At 37.6% G+C, this 21,993-nt stretch overlaps 1 protein-coding gene and 1 non-coding gene across 2 annotated transcripts in view; one reads left to right on the top strand and one right to left on the bottom strand.

Annotated features, from left to right (window-relative positions):
• Positions 1–9,027: 9,027 nt before the first annotated feature.
• LOC149250208 (ubiquitin-conjugating enzyme E2 20-like) overlaps positions 9,028–21,993 on the bottom strand; it is a 37,885-nt gene continuing 24,919 nt past the window's right edge. The window contains exons 4-5 of the mRNA XM_089453577.1: positions 9,224–9,283; positions 9,028–9,086 (exon numbers count right to left, since the gene is read on the bottom strand). Of these exons, the coding sequence (XP_089309703.1) occupies positions 9,028–9,086; positions 9,224–9,283 (119 nt within the window). The remainder of the gene's footprint in view (positions 9,087–9,223; positions 9,284–21,993) is intronic.
• LOC149250210 (U1 spliceosomal RNA) lies at positions 11,159–11,318 on the top strand. The gene has a single exon (XR_016267916.1). It is a non-coding gene; the product is annotated as a U1 spliceosomal RNA (small nuclear RNA).

Genomic DNA, 21,993 nt, shown 5'->3' with positions numbered 1-21,993 from the left:
GGAGAAACCAATCTTGACCGAGTTCACATTCTGAGAAACCACAGGAATGTTATTCCCTGCTTCCTCGGAACCACGGCTGGAACTAACGTCAGGAAAAACACCAAGAATATACTTCTCTTGATCACTCAATGAGCCCAAATTTGAAACCAGTGAGGCAACGGTATCACAATGCTCAGAGGAACCCAACGAACCGCTCTATAACCAAGAAAGCAGAGTTGATTTCTGATCATTGTTGATGCGGCTACTGAAACCCTGATCATGTGAATCACATCCATTGGAAGATGGCCTATGCTTCTCACACAACTTATCGAATTTATTCGTTTGTTTTAACTTGGCCTCTTCCTCAATACGCACGACTTTTAGTGCAAAACCAGCATCAACCTTTGACCAGAGCGAAGGGGAGACGGAATTGGACAGAATTAAATGCAACGTGAGTAATTCTTTTGACAACCTGTCCAATTCCCTTCTTGTCTTAAAAATTTCAGAGCAGTTGAGAAACGTTAGATTTGAAATCTTCTTTGCAACCTTCAACCTCATTCGTTCAAAAAGACGAACTTGGTTGGAAACATCCCTTCTGTATAGGGATAAAATATTAGATTGGATGCTTTTGTGATTCATGATGAACCTTGATAGGGGTTCGGAATGGGTCGACCCTAATATTTCTATGTGATTTCTCTAGAAGATCTTGCCTAAAATTTATATCATCAGAAATCTCTCAATGAGCTGAAGGTGATGGTGTAGTCCAAAGTTGTTTGTGCTAATTTTGGGAAAATAGTAATTTTGTAAGCCCATCTCCATAACGAGACCATGGAGATCGGGTGAAAGCGAGGTAACACCTCCCATACAAATTCGAAAGTCCAAGGGGGAGGGACGAAGCATTACAAAAAGGTATCATAGCATAGGTTCAATATTGGACCTATGGAGATGAGAAATTGGGACTCTAACACTGTGTGCTAATGTGTTAGAGTTGTGAAAAATCAGCTAACTCGAATCCTATTGCAACAACTGATGTTAATTCTTCTAATTGTTAATTTGATTAAACAATTTACTTATTGTGTGCTACGACAAATATCGAAGTAAATACACTGCAACCTTCACAAATAAAATAATGCGGGAAGAAATAAAAATGTTGGAAGAATAAATGCACACACACACAAATACACAATTATTTTTGGACTAAGTCCCCGAAAAAACCCAACTCGGGAAATTGGTGCAGCAGCTGAGGGTTTTAATATTATGCAGTAGTAAATCTGAGTACAAGACTATGGATGCTCAAATATAGCAATCCATATAGAGAAATGACTGACAATAAATCTAGTGAGAAAAATCTCAATCCCACAGGTGATCCGACACTAACCTTGGCTCAAGTTGAGATGCTCTATGTTTCCTTTGCGCAGTCACTGCGTCAGCCTACACAGTGTTGTGTCCCACAACTCGAAATTTCTTTCCCTCTCACTATCTAATCAATTGTTGCCTAGAAGATGGATCCTCCTAGCCTCTGGACTCTTGCTTCTCCAACTTCTGGTACTGAACCACTGCTTCTCCCCAGCAAAATAGGAAATCCCCACTGAAGCACTACGCTACCTCTGCATGGCTCTGCATTGCCTCTCTATGGCACTTACTCCCTCTCTGCAATGCACTCACCAGAACTGGAAAAACTTCCTCCGGCCTTACTATCCCTTCTCCTCTGTCACTGCTTCAAGCTCACTAGCTCTCTCTTCGGAAACTCAGTGTTGCTACTTTGGAAATCGGTCTGCGAGTGAAATCAAACTACTGGTGTGTTTTCTCCAAGCCTCGTCGAGTTTCTTCTTATAATCTCTCGTTGAGACATCCACGAGCACAATTAAAACTTAATGGATGGCTAAGATTAACTAGAACTCGATCCAAGAATTTTTCTAGAAGATTTTCACCATGACTTAATTAATACCATTTTATTAATCATATTTCCTAAGTTTAGACTTAGGAAATATTAAAAACTGATTAATTATTTTAATTAAGTCGTCTCTAGGTGGAATTTCCAGAAACGATTTTTGGGTTTTGGAGAATACAAGTATTCTAGCCTCTCCAACAAATTTCTTGGCTAGAACACATTCGATGCCACAAAACTAACACGAGTATGTTACAGAATAATGTTAAAGTATCCAAGTTCAACACTTGGATTGGATGGAATTAACGTAGACGAAATGAAAAATCAAAGGTTCTATACTAGACCTTTGAGGATTAAAAATTTTGGAACTTTGTTATAAATTGCAGTGTTTTCTAGTGGTTGCCTGTGTTTTGCATGTAGGTGTTGTTTGTATCATTGTGATCAATGATTATGTGTCAATCGCAGAATGTATGTGTATGCATATCTGTATTGTTATCATAATTGTTAAATTACGAAGATAGTAGATAGTGATATATTAAATTATTTTCTAATTTAATTTTAGTCTTGCAGATGTCATGGTTGTTAGCCTTGGTAAAAGGTTGATTTCCAGTCTTGTGATAGCTTGGTTATAGACAGGTTGACTTGCATTTCTTAATTCTTGTAACATACTAACATGAATTCTAGATGTGTGGAAAGCAACAGATCAACATGCTTCATATTAACATGCTTGGTATTTGCATGATGAGGTAGCAAGTTAATTTGTTTCTATTAGTGAAACTAACAACTGTGTGTGTGTGACAACACATAGGAAGACACAATTATAGCAAGAATTAAATGCATGGACAACAGTATGGTACAACATTGTATGAACCAAGTTCATCATGAACAAGAGAGGGGAAACTCCCCTAAAAGAGCAAAAGCTTTCAAGAGCTTAAAGGTTGAGCTGAAGAGTTGCGAGGCAGAAATTGAAAGGCTCGACATGAAGCAAAACATGTAGGAAAAGTTGAGCTCGGTGTTACTAAAACACATGTCATACATGCAATTTTTTTTGCAACAACCCTCATCCTCTGAATATATAGAGGATTTTCATGATGGTAAGGCCATAAAGAGACCTCATAAGGCTGAAAAGGAATTAAATCCAATTTCATGACGGTACCATGGAGAGGGACACTTGGGAAGAGACTGTCCTAACAAATAATGAAAGAAGAAGAAGAGTATTTCATGTGGACTCCGGGCACATGAACCACCAATGTATAAAATGGGAGGAGAGGAGGGATCATCCCCTCAAGCTCTCTAAGAAATTAAAAGGTCCCTCCATGAACTATTTCGAGGGATGTTGAATTGTTGAGGTTCCATAAAACCTCGGAAAAGACTCGGTCTATATGATTCACTGAACACCATAACTCATGGGATTGAGTTGTTGTGGGTTCAAGAATGTTTTACATGTTTATATGTTATTGTTGGCTTCGAGTTTTATTTGTTGTTTGGAATATTCACCTTGAGCATGGCCATGCTACCTTGTGTTGTTATTATGTGTTGTGTTGTGACATTTTTATTGTTCCTAGTTTCTTCTTTATTCTTGTCCTTTATGTTTTGTTCTTGGTGTTTGTTGAGTGTGGGAAAAGGAGATTTGGAGAAGAGCTGAAGTAAAATCCATTTGGAAGTGCAAGACTTGGTTAAACCCCGCGTAAAAAAAAAGGGCAATAAGGGGACAAAAGAAGACACCAGAACAAGCAAGTGGATTTGTTGGTTCCATATGAACAAAATGGATAGTAACATGACAACTATGACAATGGAGAAGAAAAAGGAAGTTTCATAACCTTAATACTGAATGGTTGATATATACATACACATTATTTATCTTATGATGCAATAAAGGTATAATGATGTTGTTTGGTGTGAAAGGTCATTGGCTGAGAACCATCATAGTAGCAAGATAAGAAATTAATCTATGAAAATACTCTCGTTGTGTAAATGGAATGAAAACAAAACTTGTAATTGCCATGATTGGGTAACACAATGAAGTTTCTCTCATACTTTAGTTGACTAACACCTAAGTATCCCCAGAGTAAGCAGGTGAGAGTAGGACCCTAATGTTACCTCATCCTTCCAAAGTGACATTGTCCTTATGACTGGAGGTGTATAAACAATTGTAAAATCATCGTCGATTCATAGGTATTATATTTTGGTTGCATATCTTTTCATTGGACCAACACATCTCGAACAACGTGGTAGCAATAATTGACACTCTATGGTGTCCAAAACTAACTCTTGCTATAGCCAAGACAAACCCCTCTTCAGCAAGTTCAGGTAGGCTAGTTTACACTTTGCAATTCAATCACACTATCTTCTTAAAACAAGACACATGAAGGATTGGATGTTATAATATTGAAGTGGGATGGAAGAGCCAATTTGTAGGTAACTTGTCCAATGCACTAGATGGTCTAACGGGGTCCATAGAATTTCAGCGGGAGCTTCTTATGCATTTTATATTTCAGAGATGTTTGTTTGTAGGGTTGAAGGTGAAGAAAAATTTAGTCCCCTTATACAAAAGAAAGCTTCGAGAAATGTTAATAAGCTTGTTGCTTCATTCCATTTTGATACATGACCAGATTGTCCTTAAGCATGTGGAGAACGACTTTTCTACTGTGAAGCATGCAATCCACTTCATGCAACTTGGATGTGCTTGGTAAATATGAAGCCATTGCCAAGAATTTTTTGCTATAGATAGGTTCATATGGCATCATTTTGGTCATGCCATAATAAGAGGTAACATACTTCCATTCCAAAAAGTCTAGTCGCTATGCCCATTAGTGTCGTGTTTTTAAAGCAACACATCTCAAATAGGTTTCCAAGCATTTAATGACCATATGTGTTTTCCCACCAGTTTGGAGATGATAGTCGATTCTCATTTTAGTTGCGTACCCTAGAGTTTAAATCGATCTTGGCAGATTTTGTTGGTGAGGGCAAGGTCACGAATCAACACAATGGAAGTGGGCATGACATGCAACTTAAAAATTGGGTCCATGAAAATGTGGGTGATTATAGGTGTTAACGGGTGTGATAGGGTGAAAAAGGGCACATATCTAGAAAGGTAGTCAATGTGTGCTCTGATGACCTATTTATTTTCTACTTTAGGAAGGTTCACCATAAAAATCGTGTAAATGTCTATCTAGAATGTTGTTGAAATTGGTAGGGGTTGTAATGCCATAGGGGTCTTCACCGTCTCACCCTTCATCCGTCAATAAGAGCCACATGTATCTACAAAAGCATAAATTAGTGTTTTCATGCCTTTCCAAAAGCAAAAGTGCATAACTCATTCATAGGTATCGTGAAAACCAAGGTGATCATTGTAGGGGATGAATGCAACTCCTCTAAGATCCATTATTTTAAATCACGTGTTTGTGCCAGGAAAATGCACCCTTTATACTTCAAGGTATTATACTACAATTTATACCCCTGAGGGGGATTGTGACCCTCCTAAAGCATTTGGATGAGTTCAACCACAATGTTAATTGTCATCCATTCTCAACGAGCTTCGAGAACCCAATATGTTGTTGTAAGGGTAAAGTGAAGAGAGAGTTCCATTCTCTTCATATTTCTGCAACGAAGAAGGATCCACATATAATTTCTTGTATATGACCTTGTAATCACACCAATGCATCTTACTAACCCATTTGTGTTTCTCAAGGAATGATAACTCGTGGTCTAGAAAATAATCTAAACTCTAATGACGATCTTGACTTGGAAGAACATCCAAATAGGATACAGGTGCCCAGTATCAATTGTATGAAATATAGCCATCATCTCACTCTCCATGGTGGATTTTCCCCTTTTTTTGTCCCACAACAACATCGACACATCTATAGGACATCTGCCGAATGCATCACATCAAGGAAATTGGGCACGACTAAAATGGGTACAGTTCACATGGTTTCCTTTAAAGTCGGAAAGTCCTAGTCAACAACATGATTCCACACAAAGGCATTATTTTTTAGTATGTTTTGTTAAGAGGGTGAAAATTTTAGCATAACTCTCCACAAACTTCATAAAGTAGCCCGTAATTCCTAAGAAACCCACCGACTCTTCAATGTCTTGGGTTGTGGCTAATTTTACACACTTTCAACTTGCTTTGGGGTCCACTTGCACCCATTCTTGACTGATAATGTGGCCGAGGTATTTGAAATTTTGAAGCCCCAAAATCGTGTTTAGAATGCTCAATGAACAACTGGTGGTCCTCAAGGAGTGACAAGGCTCTATAATCATGTTATGTGTGGGAATCCAAATTTTTTTTATGGATCAAGCTATCATCAAAGAATAAAGACACAAAATTACAAAGGAAAGGTCATGAAATCTTGTTCATGGGGCTCTTAGAGGTGGACGGAGCATTGCAAAGTCCAAAGGGAAACACTAGAAAGTCACAATGACATTCATGTTTGTGAATGGTTGTTTTAGGGATGTTTGCCTCCTTCATTTGTGTTTGGTGGTATCCTAAGAAAAGGTCGGTTTAGTGAAGAACTTGTGCCGCATGAAGCTCATCTAATAGACCATTGACATCTGGAAATGGAAATTTGTCTTCAAGGGTAAACTAATTGATAGTGCAAAAATCGAGCCATGTGTGCCAACTACCTTCTTTCTTAAATATGGAGACTGCGGGTAATGAGAAAGAGCTCGTACTAGGATGTATGACTCCAACCTCCATTATATCTTGAATGATCATTCATGTTTCATTCTTTTGTGCATATGGGCACCTATAAGGACACACACCGTGTGGTTTTCTACCTAGAGGCAAGGGGATACCTTGATCATGCTCACCACATGGATGTGGTAATAGATGGGGTGTTTCAAATACCTATTGGTGTACACTTAGGACCATATGCAAATACTGGGGAGGATCTCATCCGGGGAGACTATGCAAATACTAGGGAGGATGTAAAAAACACACTAAAAATCGCATCAAAAGTTGGGCACTTGGAAAGCTCCTTGGGTTCTCCCTGACAATACCAGAGTTTGGTGAAGCCAAGCCTTAGATGAATGTGTGCATTAGGGAGCAATGTTCCAACACAAATTGATGTACTCTCCACTGATTACAGTCAACCTTCTAACTCTTCAACCATTCTGCAAACATATGTCGAGGTGTGCATTCATCTATTGCTCCCTTGCACGCAGAGGCAAAGCATCGAAAATTCCACATAGTCCACGTATTGCGTAGGGTGAACATGGCCTCTCTTATTGGCATACTCTAGACATAGTGATGTAGATCACCAAGGGGGAGTATCTAATAGATTTACTTGATGTATAGGACTCTTCACATTTGGTGGTTAGAATATTAGCCACATGTCCCACTCAATTGGTGATTAGAATCTTGTTATCTGTTTTTTTAAGATGTATATGCATTTAACTTATATGTTAATATTTTTATCCTTAATAATAATAACTATTATTTAAATAAAATTATAATTTAGTTAATTTTGATGATTTGTTGAAGCACTTCAGCGTCCACTTTCATCTACCATTTTGTTTTGCACTGTCGAACAAACAATTGTTACTGTTATCCACCGTTGGTTCGAGCACAACCACATTTGTTACTAAATTCTACCATTTATGCAAGTCTATCACTGCTACTGTACCAAGGAGGAGTACTCATAAATCAAGATGTTCACACTTTGTTAAAATTTATTTGGTGATCCCAAACATATGATAGATCAAATTTCTTTGACTACCACATAGGTGAGATGAAAATTTTCGGAATTCTGAGAACATGATATAAAATTACACGACCAAAAAGCCTATGGTAACCCATTGGGAGATTTCCTCCTATAATCAACCATTAGGTGAAAGCAAGAATTCATTACAATGGAAGAGACACATTGTCCTAAACATCAACCATTAGATGAAAGCAAGCATTCATTACATTGGAAGAGACACGTTGTCATTTCGCTTTAATTTTAATTTTAGCTTAAAATGAAATGAATAAGCCTGCCTTAAACAAATTTGTGTTCGTCTTTTAGTAAAATAAATTGAATTTATTTCAGTGTGGAATATTATCTAAAGATGAACAGAAAATTTCTTCGACATTTTAAGATTTCATAGAACTCAATATCACAAAATTTCTTTCATGTTTCCTATGAAGAAATCCATTAGCCTAGACCTCGAGTCATTAGTACTTTACTCGGTGCCTTTGAATGTGTTTGGGCATCAACCCAATTCTCCCCACATGTTCGTATAGTGAAGCCTTCAATCTTCATCATCATTTCATTTCCCATGTATTGTTATTCTCAATCAATCAATCATGGCAGTGAGTGGGTTTGCACAGTTGATGTGCCTTGTGTTAGGAACACTGGTATTCATTATCCTTCTGGCAGAGGAAGAGTTAGTGGCAACGATCACATACTATAAATTATGCACTAGTATTATCTTCAGCGCAAGTGATTTTACAGAATTGGTTATGGAATTAGAAAGGTCATTGGCAAGCCTTTATGTTGCTTCTTTACAGAAAAAAAACATACATTCTTTATTATAATTGAGAAGTTATATAATTCTAATACAATGAAAACTGTGTCTCCAACAGGGCTTTCAGAGCTCAAAAGAACCTCAATTATATATAAACCCTTCAATAAAAAATTCAAAAAACAGTTTGCCAAGACATAGAGTGATCCTTGCTTGGACAGAGCATCGTCGCCCATGTTTTTGTTCTTTGTACACATGAATGAAGGAAATATCATTGAAGAAAGAGCAGAGGGCAGCTATGTTTTCCATCCAATGGTGTTTGCATCCAAAAGTAGAGCAAAAAAACTTCAAGGGAGTTCCACCCTTGTAGCCAATCAATGACAATCTCATAATCTCCCACAATCTTGATAAAATCAATAGCAAGCCAAGCGGTACTCTAAAGGTCATATGAACAATGTTGGTACCGCATTCATGGACAAGTGCAGGAAATGGGCACAAAATTTGGTTAGGAGAAACAAAGTATGCTTTCTACCTAAATTCAATTTTAATAAATAATATATTTACAATAAAAATAATATAATTACCTAAACTCCATTACTTCTATACACTCTAAAGTTGTTAAACTAGATGGAAGTACCATCTAAGATAATTTGATTGATTTCACTTAAGTAAAAAAAACTTCTGAATCTTGAAATCTATATGAATTGAAATTATTGACCAGTTGCTCCATCGTCATCCTTATACTGTTTCAGCACTGAATTTTTGAAGTCTACACATTGTTATGTTAAGTAATCAGTGGATTACACTAAGAGCTCTAAACAGTTATTAAAAGCGAAATTAATTCAATCATCCTGCCATACAATTAGTAATTGTAATTTATTTTAATAAGAGTGTCACAAGCATTACCTTCTTGATTGCTCCATATGGATGCTGCAAAGGTATTAAGAGGAGATTCATTATTTGGTTCTACACAATAAAAGAGTTGGTTGAGTTTGGAAAACAAAACCAGAGGAATATAAAATTACAAAGTTGATCCAGATTAAGCTCATGTTTACCTCCCAAAAGGCTTTGAATAGACAACAGGATAGTACGAACATCATATGCAAAGGGACATTTTTCTTGTAATCAATTCTCATTACATATCAATGTACTCAAGGTAACAAATTGCCTAGCATACCATAACAAGCATAATATTTCCTATGGCATGCTTGGTTCTTTTATGTGCTTGCAAGTTGCAGATTAGTTGTAGCCGTAGGAAAAGACGAAAAACAAGCAAAACCTACATGAAGAATGTCCAAGCATATGTTTCCAAACTTGTCAACATTAGGATGGAAGCAAGGTGTCTCAAATTTCACTACAGGAGGCTTGAAGGGATAATCCTTTGGAAAACTCAAAGAAAGCTTATATGTCAGGCCCTCATAAACAATATCTTTTCCTCCATTTATGGTGCCAATATATTTTCATCTAAAGATTAAACAAGAACTACACAATAAAAGTTCTTTTCTTGGCAATAAAATAAAATCAATTCTTCAAAATATAGCAAAATGGAGTAGAAAAACAAGGAAATTGCAAATTAAACATGAGATTAGTATGCATTCTACATAGTCCACAAACTTAAAACAATTTCCAATAGAATATATGGTTAATACATTCCTGGTGTGAAAATAACTGGTTCAAAAACTTCTATGCAAATCCTTGATATTCATTTGTCTTTGTAGATTTTAATTATTTATTTTTAATTAAGCAATGTTTGCCCAACCCAACACGGCAGAGTTTTTTTAATTATTTATTTCTAATTAAAATAAAAATTTATTCTATTAGAAATAAGAGTTTTTATATTTAGTGATTTTGTTTTTCAAGATGATCTTCCCACATTTCTCTTCATTTGGTGTACCTTTGATCATTTAGGAGAAATTGCTAGTTTAAATTTTAGCAACTTGAGATGTATGATGAAGTGTGTGTTTTAATGCTTATTATGGATTGATGTCTATCGGTTACCGGCAATTTAATTTATATGGTTGCGCAAGTTTGGGACTTGTCAAGCGATAGGGGCTTAGAATTTGTGCCCTTGTTTTTGTTTTTGTTTTTGTTTTTTTTTTTGTGTTTTCCAAGTTCTTTAGGCACTTGCAAGCCAGTAGGATTTGCTTGTTTTGGTTGCTTTGACAATGAACATTTTTGTGTGTGTGTGTGTGTCTCTCTCAAAGCTAGTAGTTGACACCACTTTTCATCCAACTATTATGGGCAAGAAAGGGAGGGGCAGGGCTGAGGGGGTGCTGGAGCAATGGTCCTGCAAAATTTTTCTGGTGTCAACCGTTGGGTGCAAGAGGTTATGGTAACTCAAAGGGGCTGACCTTGATTTGAACATGTGACCTCCCCATCGACAACATGCCTTTGATTTGACAGATGTTCCAATTGATTAGGCAAATCCCTAGAGCTAAGGTTGCCAATACCCTTCACCCGACCAAAACAAATATTACATACATGTGTGCACATCCACAGTGGTAAGGTAAGGCAGAATAGTGACACTAGCAATGTGTATTGAACCTTAGTAAAGGCCATAGTAACTACAACTTTCACTCATGGAAGTTAAGAACAACAACATGGGAATGAAATAGAAGAAAAAGCAATTGATTGTGTTCTTAAATTTTGGATTAAGATATGGTATAGACATACAACTTTGACTCAAGTATAATATTAATAATAAAGAAGAAATGGAGTGAGATTTGTCCATATTTAAATTTTTGGATTAGGATAAGAGTACGGATATATCCCACATGCAAAGTGGCCATGGAAGTAATGAAAGGGAGGAGTATAGAGGGTGAAGTTGGAAAAATACAAAACATACTTACCTGGGCGGGGTCAATCGATTATCAGGAAGGTCGATGGCCTAGGAAGACCACCTCCATTGCACTTGGGAGGGGGGTCTACCTAGCATCTCCCATTGAGGAGAGTGCACGTCATAATTTGTGGCAGAGGAGGCTCGCGTTCGCGCGGCCTCCACACCAACGCTAAAACCAAATGAAAATGACGGCGTATTCGCGGCTAAAACGATATGAAAATCACAGCGTATTGGCGCCCTTGTCCGTTAACGCGGCCTCCACGCTGACAGTGTTTGGATGAAAGGCAAAGGAAATCAGGGTTAACACAGACGGAATGAAAATCGAAGAGAGGCCGCGAATATCTGGTGAAGAAATGCAAAGCAAATCAGAGTGTTGAAGAAATCCACAGCAAATGAGAGTGTGAGTGTTCGCAGTTTTTCAGGGAAGAAATGTAAAGCAAATGAGAGAGTGTTCGCAGTTGTCGTGTGCATTTGAGTCAAATTGTTAATGGAAATTCAAGTTCTATAGTGAGACGTGTATTTGCAATTGAGTGAAATGGTTACACAAGTATTTGGATTTCATTTCTATGCATTCGAGTGAAATGATTAATGGAATTTCTATTTCCTGTGAAGTAATTGGCGGATTTCTTTGGTAAATATTAACCCCTGGTAGTTTTCAAATAATTAGTTGAAATCATTGGCGGATTTCTTTCTGTGGTTCCGAGCTGTTGCTCGTTAAAACTAGATCAAGGTTGTGTGATTACGGCAGATCGCTAGTGCTGGTGCGTGCGAAGTTACTTGCATTCATAGATTTATATCACTACAATCTATTCTATAAACACACTCCAATCTATTCTATAAACACGAGCTTATAGACGAAATGCACGCCATTGATGGATTGACTGTTGACTCAAATTTAAAATCAGAAGGTTTGCTGCCAAATTGCTCCACACACTGAACGCTCAACTTGACTCTTTGCTCACTTGTAGTCTCTCACCTCAGAGACCCGGGTTCAAGTCACCGCAGTGAATTTATTTTCCCAAAACGTTTTTCCAGTGACCCAAAGAGTTTCACGGCAAAGCAATCATTTCTTATTGTGTCTGTATATATACACGCAGTAAACTGTTGGATACTCGTGATGTGTTTGCACACGCCGAGTTTGTGCTCCCTAATAATTGTACATTTGCCATTATCTTAAATACAAATTTGAATATACATTGCAATGCGCTTGAGCTTTCAGAAAAAGTAAGTTGTGTGTCAATATCAAAGCCTCGTAAAAAACGAGTGGGGCCAATAATGCTGCTGTTCTTCCTCCAGAAGGCCCAGTTTCTAAAGATTTGTCATATAGGCTCTGCTAACAAAAACTTGGATCCACCTCTTGTGTGTGGAAAAACAAAAAAAAGAAAATGAAACTTATCAGCATTTGTCCTGCAGTCTTTAGCTAGTTGTTGTGGCTGGGTGTTCATCATATAAGCATCCTATAGTGGCTGAGTGTTCATCATCATACAAGAATCCGATAGTGCCTTATGAGCATCCGATAGTGCCTAGAGCTGGGACTCTGCTTCTTCCTCCTGTGTAGTAAAAATACCTGTGCAAAGAGATAACTCTTCATCTAGTCAGTGGTTATCTTGGTTGGAATCTCCTAAAATTTAGATATTAAGTTATGTTGCCATACCACAGAGAATTCATCCTTGCCCAGTTATGATTTGTACCCTCTCCCGCCAATCTCCTAAAATTTGAATGTGTCATGTTGCCACCCTTGTCAGCAATTTGCCGAGTTATTTGTACCCTCTCCCATCCCAATGCTTCTTTGAAACAATTTCCTTAGGTTCTGCCAAATATAGAACTTTGTACCCTCTCCCGACAATCTCCTAAAATTTGAATGTATCATGTTGCCACCCTTGTCAGCAATTTGCCGAGTTATTTGTACCCTCTCCCATCCCAAGGCTTCTTTGAAACAATTTCCTTAGGTTCTCCCAAATATAGAACTCCTCTGCCCCAACCTCAGTAGCTCTCCTACCCTAAATATTCCCATGCAAGATTTGTCTATATGTAGGTTTACAATTATCCTGTGAGGCTTTTCTTTTCCCTGTTTCCACATGTAATGTACTCAATCAAATTAATTTTGCTAAGAAGAATTTCCATTTTTTCTTTTAGGTGTTGGAAAATATTTTGGCATGTAAACTTAGGAAAAGTGGGTGAATGGAGTCTCCACTTAATTATTTGAAAGATGGAGGCCACCAACATTAGAGAAAAGGAAAAATTAAATTGGTAGTGAGATGTAAAGGGCCACCCAAAAAGGGGAATTCAAACCCCTTAGGAAAATCGAGCTAGGGAGAAGAAAGTTGAATTGGTGGGGCCCACAAGGAGAGAAAGGGGGCAGCAAAGATAAATAGAAATAAGAGACATCATTTTGGGAGCTTTTGACATTTTGATAACGGATTGTCACTCTAGCTATTTCGCTGAGTTACAAGCGCTGCTTAGCACAAGAGCTTCCCAAGGAGTGAAGCTCAACCTTTCTTCGGAGGACTTTGCGTGCCACCCTAGGAAGGATTTTCTCTTTGTTTTGGAGGTTGGGAGAGGGACATCACACAAGTACACACTATTCTGGTTCAGTTAAGATGCAAAAGGAGAGGCCACGCAGTGATTGGGAGAATTGGTGCTAGAAATTGGAGTCTTTATTGATGCAGGAGTGTTCTTGGTCAGATTCCAGCCAAAGGAGGGAGATTTTGGGAGGCAAAAGGGAGTCCTTCACCGCTGTATGAATTGTTGAAGCTTGTTACTGTGTCATCCCTCATAGGCCTGGGCAATTCTTCTTGGGTGATTGTTGTGTGGAGTGTCAATTGGAGGATTTAGGGGCTGAGCTACTAGGGTTTCATTTAGAGGGAGATTGTAGGCAGATTGCTAGCATTTTGGAGCAGCGATTCATCATTTTCTGCTCCATGTGGAGCAAACTTTGGAAGGTCAAAACTAGAGCAAACTTTTTTGGGTTTTTCTAGGTTTTTGACAAAGATCACAACCCTAAATTTACAGAATTTTCTGGACAGTTTTGAGGGGCCAAATCAAGGGGCCAAGTCATCCAGCAGTGTAGAAAAACTGGGTCAGTGCAGATTTCTGGAGGAACAAACTATTGCAGTGGTTGGGTATTGAGAGATTGATCACTTAGGGCTTATAATTTGCCTTGAACAAGCCCATGTGCACTCCTTCCAATTTGTTGTACTCCAGTGGTTTACTTATAATAAAATTGACCATTTTGATATTCCATATTGGAATATTACACCACACCCCACTATATGCAAATCTAATTTACTGGATGACTTGACTTCCTCTTTTCTTATCAGGGGTTCCACGATTTCCACTATATGCAAATCTAATTTAGTGGATGACTTTACTTCATCTTTTATTATTAGGGGTTCCATGATTGCTAATTTACTGGATGACTTGACTTCCTCTTTTCTTATCAGGGGTTCCACGATTTCCACTATATGCAAATCTAATTTAGTGGATGACTTTACTTCATCTTTTATTATTAGGGGTTCCATGATTTCAACAAAATTTAGTGGATGACCTTGGCTTTATCTTTTTTTATTAGGGGTTCCACGCTTCCAACGATCTCTACGTTGTTCAAATAAAGTGGTATTTTCCTATTCAATCATCTACCAGAGGCTTTAAATTAAGGTGGTCTCTATGTTCAATTAAGGTGGTCTTTTCCCGTTTTTGTAATTCATTTATCAGAGCTTTTAAACCCTGCCCAGTTTCATCAGTACGCATGGGGGAGTTCTGAATTTAACCCTCGTTGGACCTTCAAGAGTATGCAGTCCCATACTCTTGTCAGGGATTTCCACCCTTGTTGGAGCTTGAAGAACTGAGTAGAATGACGAAATTATGATAACACAAAAATTGAAAGAACATCAAGGAATACTAGACAATTTTGGAAGGGGAAGGCTTAGAATTTCCAGTGAAAAAACTACAATGAAAAGTGCTGGAGAAATGCTCGGTATCTTTGGACCGTCAATGTTGAAATTGGAAAGAGAAATATGATTTCTTAAAAGGGGATAATACAGAATTGGTTGGAAGGAAGGATGCCTAATAATCTTGCTTGGGTTTTGTCAAATGAGAAGCTCAGCAAGAAGGCATAGCTCCCAAGAATGTGGGAGGAAGTAGTATCGTCTTGTCTGTTGGCAGCGAATGATAAAATTGTATATGTCGGGTAGCAATTAGGGAAGGGATGTTTCCAAGGGCCGAAAAGGTGTAGCGGATGCTTGGAGGAGGAAGAAAAGGCCTCACTCATTTACCAATACATTAAAGAAACTTTGATTTAGATAGGATCCTCCAGGATGGAAATCACAAAACACTGGCTCAAACAGAGACAAAGATACACACCATTACAAGACGGGCAAAAAATCCCTCTCAAATAGAGATAGAGATAGACAACATTAGAAGACAAAGGCATCATGCCAGTAGAGTTGCATATCCTGAAAACGCAAGTTTGGGAGTTTGTGTGTAGATCATTGGAGATAGTAAAGCGTACATCTTGACGTGTATCTCCTTGTCATTGGCTTTACACATTAGACCATTGGCACTCTACTTTGGCTTTAGGTTCCGTTCTCCGATGATGATTAATTTGATCAAGGGGTTCTCATGCCTCTCAAATGCTTTTAAGTGTGGTGGTGGATGGATCCTTCTTGATTATTCATTTTGTGGCGATGTGGATTGTTGGCTTGAATTGCCATCACTAAAGATCCTAGACCCCTCATTCTCGATGTGAAGTTGTCGATCTTGTGTTTTCATACCCTGTTCCAAATCAAAATATCTTGTTGCACTCTCGATGTGAAGTTGTCAATTTTGTGTTTTCATATCTTGTTTCAAATCAAAATATTTTGTTGTACGTTTGAGTTCCAAAATGGGAATGAGGGAAGCCATCTTTCATTGTGACGAGAGGTGCATTTTACAGTCCAGTATGACCCTAATGTGTAAGTATGTCACGTCCTCAAAAAATAATAAAAATATTTTCTACTAATGTCAGCGAAAAAATTAGCATGAATCTTAAATTATATATAACTTGAATCTTTAGATCATATATAACTTTTTAAACTTATTAATGAACTAAGATTAATTATTAAAATATAACTATGTATTATTACATATAATTTGAATGGAAAATAAATTATCTCATGTGTTTAATAGTTCATTTATCGTATGTGTGAATTTGAATGGATCATAAATTTACCTTCAACAAAAAAAATTACCACATTAAAATTCCAAAGTAGGTAAAATTTTAAACATCTTTACTCTTTACTAAATCCAATACCATCTCTCAAATCAAAGGAAAAAGGTTAATTCAACACAAATAATATTTTAATTAAATATTGTAAAATGTTTTTTTAAAGGGAAAACCGTATCCTATGGATATATGAAAATATTTAAGACATAAATATTTGCACATCAAAGTTCTAATATTTGAAACATTAATTTGATGTATTTTTATTATAAATTTTGTTATCATGCCATGTAAAAAGCATCATTAAATCTAATATTAATATTATTAAATTTAATAACTTTGGATTAATGCAATATTAAATTTAATACGATATTCAATTTGTTATACTATAATATACATTAATATATCATGATATATATTAACTCTAGATATATGTGAAAGGAATAACAAAGACATAAAGTGATAGAGGTAGAGAGATAAAGAGAGGGAGACAAAAGGATGGAGGGGGGAGAGGGGGAGAGAGGGATAAGGTTGGAGGGCAGATAGAGAGCTAGAAAGAGATAGGGGGAGGTAGGAGAGAAAAGGACAAAGGGGAAGGACCAAAGAGAGGACTTGAGAGAGAGGGGGAGAGAGATAAGGATGGAGAGGGAGGGACAAAGAGATGGAGTTGGAGCAGGAGAGGGAGAGTGAAGAAGAAAGACATAGAGAGAGAGAAGTGGAGAGAGAGAGAGAGAGGGAGTGACAAAGGAGAGATGGAGAGAGAGAGTGCATGTTTTGGGGTGAGATAGAGAGACAAAGAAGGGGAAATGGAAGGAATGGGGAAGAGAAGGAGAGAGGGAGGGAGATAGTGACAGAGTTGGAGGTTGTAGAGAGAGGGGGGGAGAGACATAGGGAGGTGAGAGAGAATTAGAGAGAGAGAATGTTAGAGATAGAAGGAGAGAGGGAGAGAAAGAGAGATGGTGTTGGAGGGAAGTAAGAAGAAATACATAGAGAGAGAAAGGTGGAGAGAGAGAGGGGGGGGGGGGGAGTGATAAGCGAGAGAGGAGAGAAGGAGGGAAGAGAGATAGAAGAAGAAGAGATAGAGTTAAGGGGAATAGACAAGGAGAGGAAGAGGGCGGTAGAGATATATAGATATTGAGAAAGAGTGTGCATGTTTTGGGGTGCTTTAGAGCGATAAAGGAAAGGAAAAGAGATAGAGATATAGATGGGAGGTGAAGAGAGATATAGTTAGAGGGAGGGAGAGATAGATAAATATGGAGAGAGAGAGAGACTATTTTTTTGGGGGTGAGATAGAGAGACAAAGGAGATATGGAGATATATAAATATAGATGGAGGGGGGAGAGAGGGAAGAATATTTCTTGCACTATATGCATTGATTTTAGTGTAGATGATGATTTCTAATCCTATTTGATTGCTTGCACTAGATTCATTTATTTCAATGTAGATGTTGATTTCTAATTATATTAAGTTGCTTGCACTAGATGCATTGATTTCAGTTTCGATGTCGATTTCTAATCATATTTGATTGCTTGCTCTAGATGCATTGATTTCAACATAGATGATGATTTCTAATCTTATTTGATTGCTTGCACTAGATGCATTGATTTTTAGTGTAGATGTTGATTTCTAACTATATTTCATTACTTTCACTAGATGCATTGATTTCATTGTAGATGTTGGTTTCTAATTTTATTTGATTGCTTGCATTATATGCATTGATTTCAACGTAGATGTTATTTTCTAATTTTATTTGATTGGTTCCATTAGATGGATTAGATGTTGTTAATCTTGAGACTGTAAATTATTAAAAATGTTTTTCAAGATTAAATGGAAGGGGGAGAGAGGGAAGAATATTTGTTGCACTAGATGCATTGATTTCAATGTAGATGATGATTTCTAACTATATTTGATTGATTGCACTAGATGCATTGATTTCAATGTAGATGTTGATTTCTAATCATATTTTATTGCTTACGCTAGATGCATTAATTTCAGTGTAGATGTGGATTTCTAATCCTATTTGATTTCTTTCACTCGACACATTGATGTTAGTGTAGATGTAGATTTATAATCCTATTTGATGGCTTGCACTAGATGCATTGATTTTAGTGTAGATATTGATTTCTAATCTCATTTGATTACTTTCATTAGATGCATCGATTTCAGTGTAGATATTTCTAATGCTATTTGATTGTTTGCATTACATGCATTACATGTTGTTATTTTCGAAAAATGATTTACGAAATGGGTTCTCCCAGAAGGGGATCCAATCAATACAAGGACCATAGATATTAACAACTAATATGGAGGTATCCAAATCCATCAAGTAAACCTCCAACCCCATAACTGACTCAAAACCCCAAATGTTTTCACAACAATAGGTCCTATTGAGCCATCCCACCGCCAAGCCACCAGAATGACCACAAACATCAATAGCCTCAAATGTCCAACTTCAAAGTAATGACTCCAGAGTAGCCTTCACCCATGTAGCAATACCCAAAGTTTCTTGTAGGAAAATAATATCCATTGTAGTATCCATTACTAGTCTACGAAGTGACGATTTTTTAGATGACCTCGCCAACTCTCGACAATTAAAGGAAAAAAACTTCATGAGGTAACCACAATCCTGGGTTTCGCTGCTCTAAGTGCCCATTCAATAGAAGAATGTCTCCCATAAGCTAAATCCATCTTCGCATGAGCCTGTGCATGTGAGAGTAATGATTTCTGACCCCTACCCCTGTAGAACATAGGTAAGGTGGAAGCGAACCCCAGGCCAAAAGAAGCACATATGCCTTCACCATAAAATCATTCGATTTCACAAAGAGTACCGAATCCACTACTCTTCTTAATTTCTCGAGAGCGAAGACAAAGACGTAACTCTAGGAGACGAAATACACTGCTCAATACTAGGAATGATGCAATCTACCATAACCAAAGAAGAAACTAAAGTAGTTGAAGCAGAATATAGTGAAACAACAACTGATTTATCACACGACAAAGAATCATGTACCATAGGAACAATTGGTGACATAACAAGAGTACCGACCACTTCTACAGTAGAGACCATCGACTCTAGAAAATGCATCTCTTCCGCCCTGCTAGTAAACCCATTCTCCTCCAGATCCACCACCCTGTGAATGATAGGAGGGGTCTTCTCCAACACCCCTCCCCCAAAGGTCCCATTCCTCTATGATCACCACCACCCACCTCATCTGGTGCAGCCCCAGAAACTCGCACTTTGCAGCCACTAGGATCCGCCCCCACAAACCTAGGCCGAAACGACAACATGCATTGATCAACTGAGTGACCATAAGCATGACATTTTTAGCACCAAAAAGGTATACCTTCATAATCCAATTGTTGTTTGAAGGATCATGATGGTATTTGAATAGGGATTTCAGACATCAAACCTTCTCATATTTTCAACATTACCAAAATACGAGCCATCATCGCTTCCCTAGTCTCCGCAATCGACATATCTACTTCAACAAATTTCCCAATATAATTCCCAATTGCTTTCAGATGGTCCAGCTCCTAGAAGCCACTAGGAAGACAAGGGAGGCGTACCCAAACCAATTCCTCAACAACCTTAGCCCTCTTGGCATCAAATAATGTAGACCACTTGGAAAAACAGACAGGCACCCCCGCCATCTGCCAGTGAGAGCCAACCACCCATTTAACATCATCTTTGGTTTTCATAAAGACAGTGAACCAACCTTTCACCAGCCGCTGAACCTTGGGGACATATGAAATCTTAGATCCCCATGTCTCGTTAATCCAGTCCTTGAGAAAAGGGACCCCCAAATGTCTACCACAGGCCCGACCAACAACAACCAAATCTGAATATTCAACCAACTTGGACATTGGCACATCCTCCCCAAAAATTAATCCTTCACCAAAATCTTTTTTACATGCCGCAATGAATTTTTTGTTATGCCCCCTTTGTCTAGCAGCTTCAATCCTATCTTTAAATAACGATTGAATTCCCACCGAACCAAGAAGAGAAACAACAACACGTCCTCCCTCCACACTCTTACCATTCAACACATTCCTTAAAACCTCACAAACATGAGATGAAGCAACATTCCCCCCCTCCACCAGAGGGTGCCCAACTAATGAAGAAACCCCAATACTAGCCCCCCCACAAATATCAAAAGAGTCTACAGCCCCAACCGAAAATGACCCCAAATCCTCAGATAAACAAACTGGTGTGGAGAATGGTTCCACCACCAATCCTGCAAATGATTTTGATCCAGAAACCACCTCCCTCACTTCAACAGGAAGTTCATGTAACTGCTCCGAGCACCGATTGTCCTAACAAGGGTCACAAAATTCCAAAGGAGGCCCAAAATCCAAGGAATGAACAAGACTGACACTTGTATTCCCAGTAACCCCAGTGTCCCCCCAGATATGCCCCAGTTGTCTAGTAGAGAGGACCGCATCACCCTGTATAAGTCTGTCCCTTGAACAATTCATCAACGACGCCGGCAACCCAGCCCCATGGTAGCAACGGTCAGGTAAATACCCAAAATAGGTCAGTCCCGGGTTTGATTCCACACTCACCAACAATGATTGAGCCCCAACCCCCACAGAAAAAATGTCAGTCGATTCAAAAAGATCTGGTGTGTAGTATGATTATGCCTCCTCCTCCATCGTAAACCAGCCTATGACTACTTATAGATTGCCCCCATCAATATAAAAACCCACTTGTTAATATAATTATAATATTTAATTATGAAAAATATATATTTTTTCAATATTATTAAAAACTGTATTCTAAATATATCATTAAATATAATTATAATTTGACTTTCTTACAACGTCTTTAAAATGCAGTAAAATACAACATAATAACTATCTCACAATTTTTAACTATAATAATATGATTTCTACTTTATAACACATTTTTTTTTTTTTAATCTAGGATAATCGGTAACTGGTGAGAGTTATCTTGAACAAGCCCAGGATCAAATGTTTATAACACATTTTTTTTTTTTATTGTTGTTAATTAGTTTAAGGTAAGGGCACCACTTTCTCCACAAATTACTTATGGGTAAGTTCAACATAAGATCACTTCTAATCGTTATCGCTCCGAAGTAAAAATAAATAGGAAAAGAAAAACCATGCACATTTCGTCTACATCCACGTCACTTGTTCCATTTATTTGTGATAGGACAACACGCCAATTGAGCACATTGTGAGTCCATAGTTTGAACTTTGAAGCATCAATTACATAACTTGTCACGATGAGTTTCCATTCATCTCCAATAATAAATGTTTATGTAATCACTTTCACAAATGTTTATGTAATCACTTTCATGTATAAAATAATTTTCCATGTAATAATTTGTTGACACGCAAATTTTCAACCTTGTCATTGATGCAATAAATAACAAAAATGGAAATCCTATACATTTATTATAAACATCTATCAGCAAACAAAACAACCACCAGAATTCCTGAGATAATATGTTCATGACTAACAATGGCCAAGTTTGTCAACATGCCAGAGCGAGAACAAAATGGATATATATACATTTACAAGAAACATTCACCATTGGTTAGAAGAAACAAAAATAAGTATACTTTCTACCTAAATTCAATTTTAATAAACAATATATTTACAATAAAAATAAT

Source organism: Pinus tabuliformis, chromosome 7 (assembly GCF_031772625.1).
Source record: "Pinus tabuliformis cultivar Carrire ecotype Pingquan chromosome 7, CPIR1, whole genome shotgun sequence".
Lineage (NCBI taxonomy): Eukaryota > Viridiplantae > Streptophyta > Pinopsida > Pinales > Pinaceae > Pinus > Pinus tabuliformis.
This window is presented reverse-complemented; position numbering and strand designations above follow the sequence as displayed.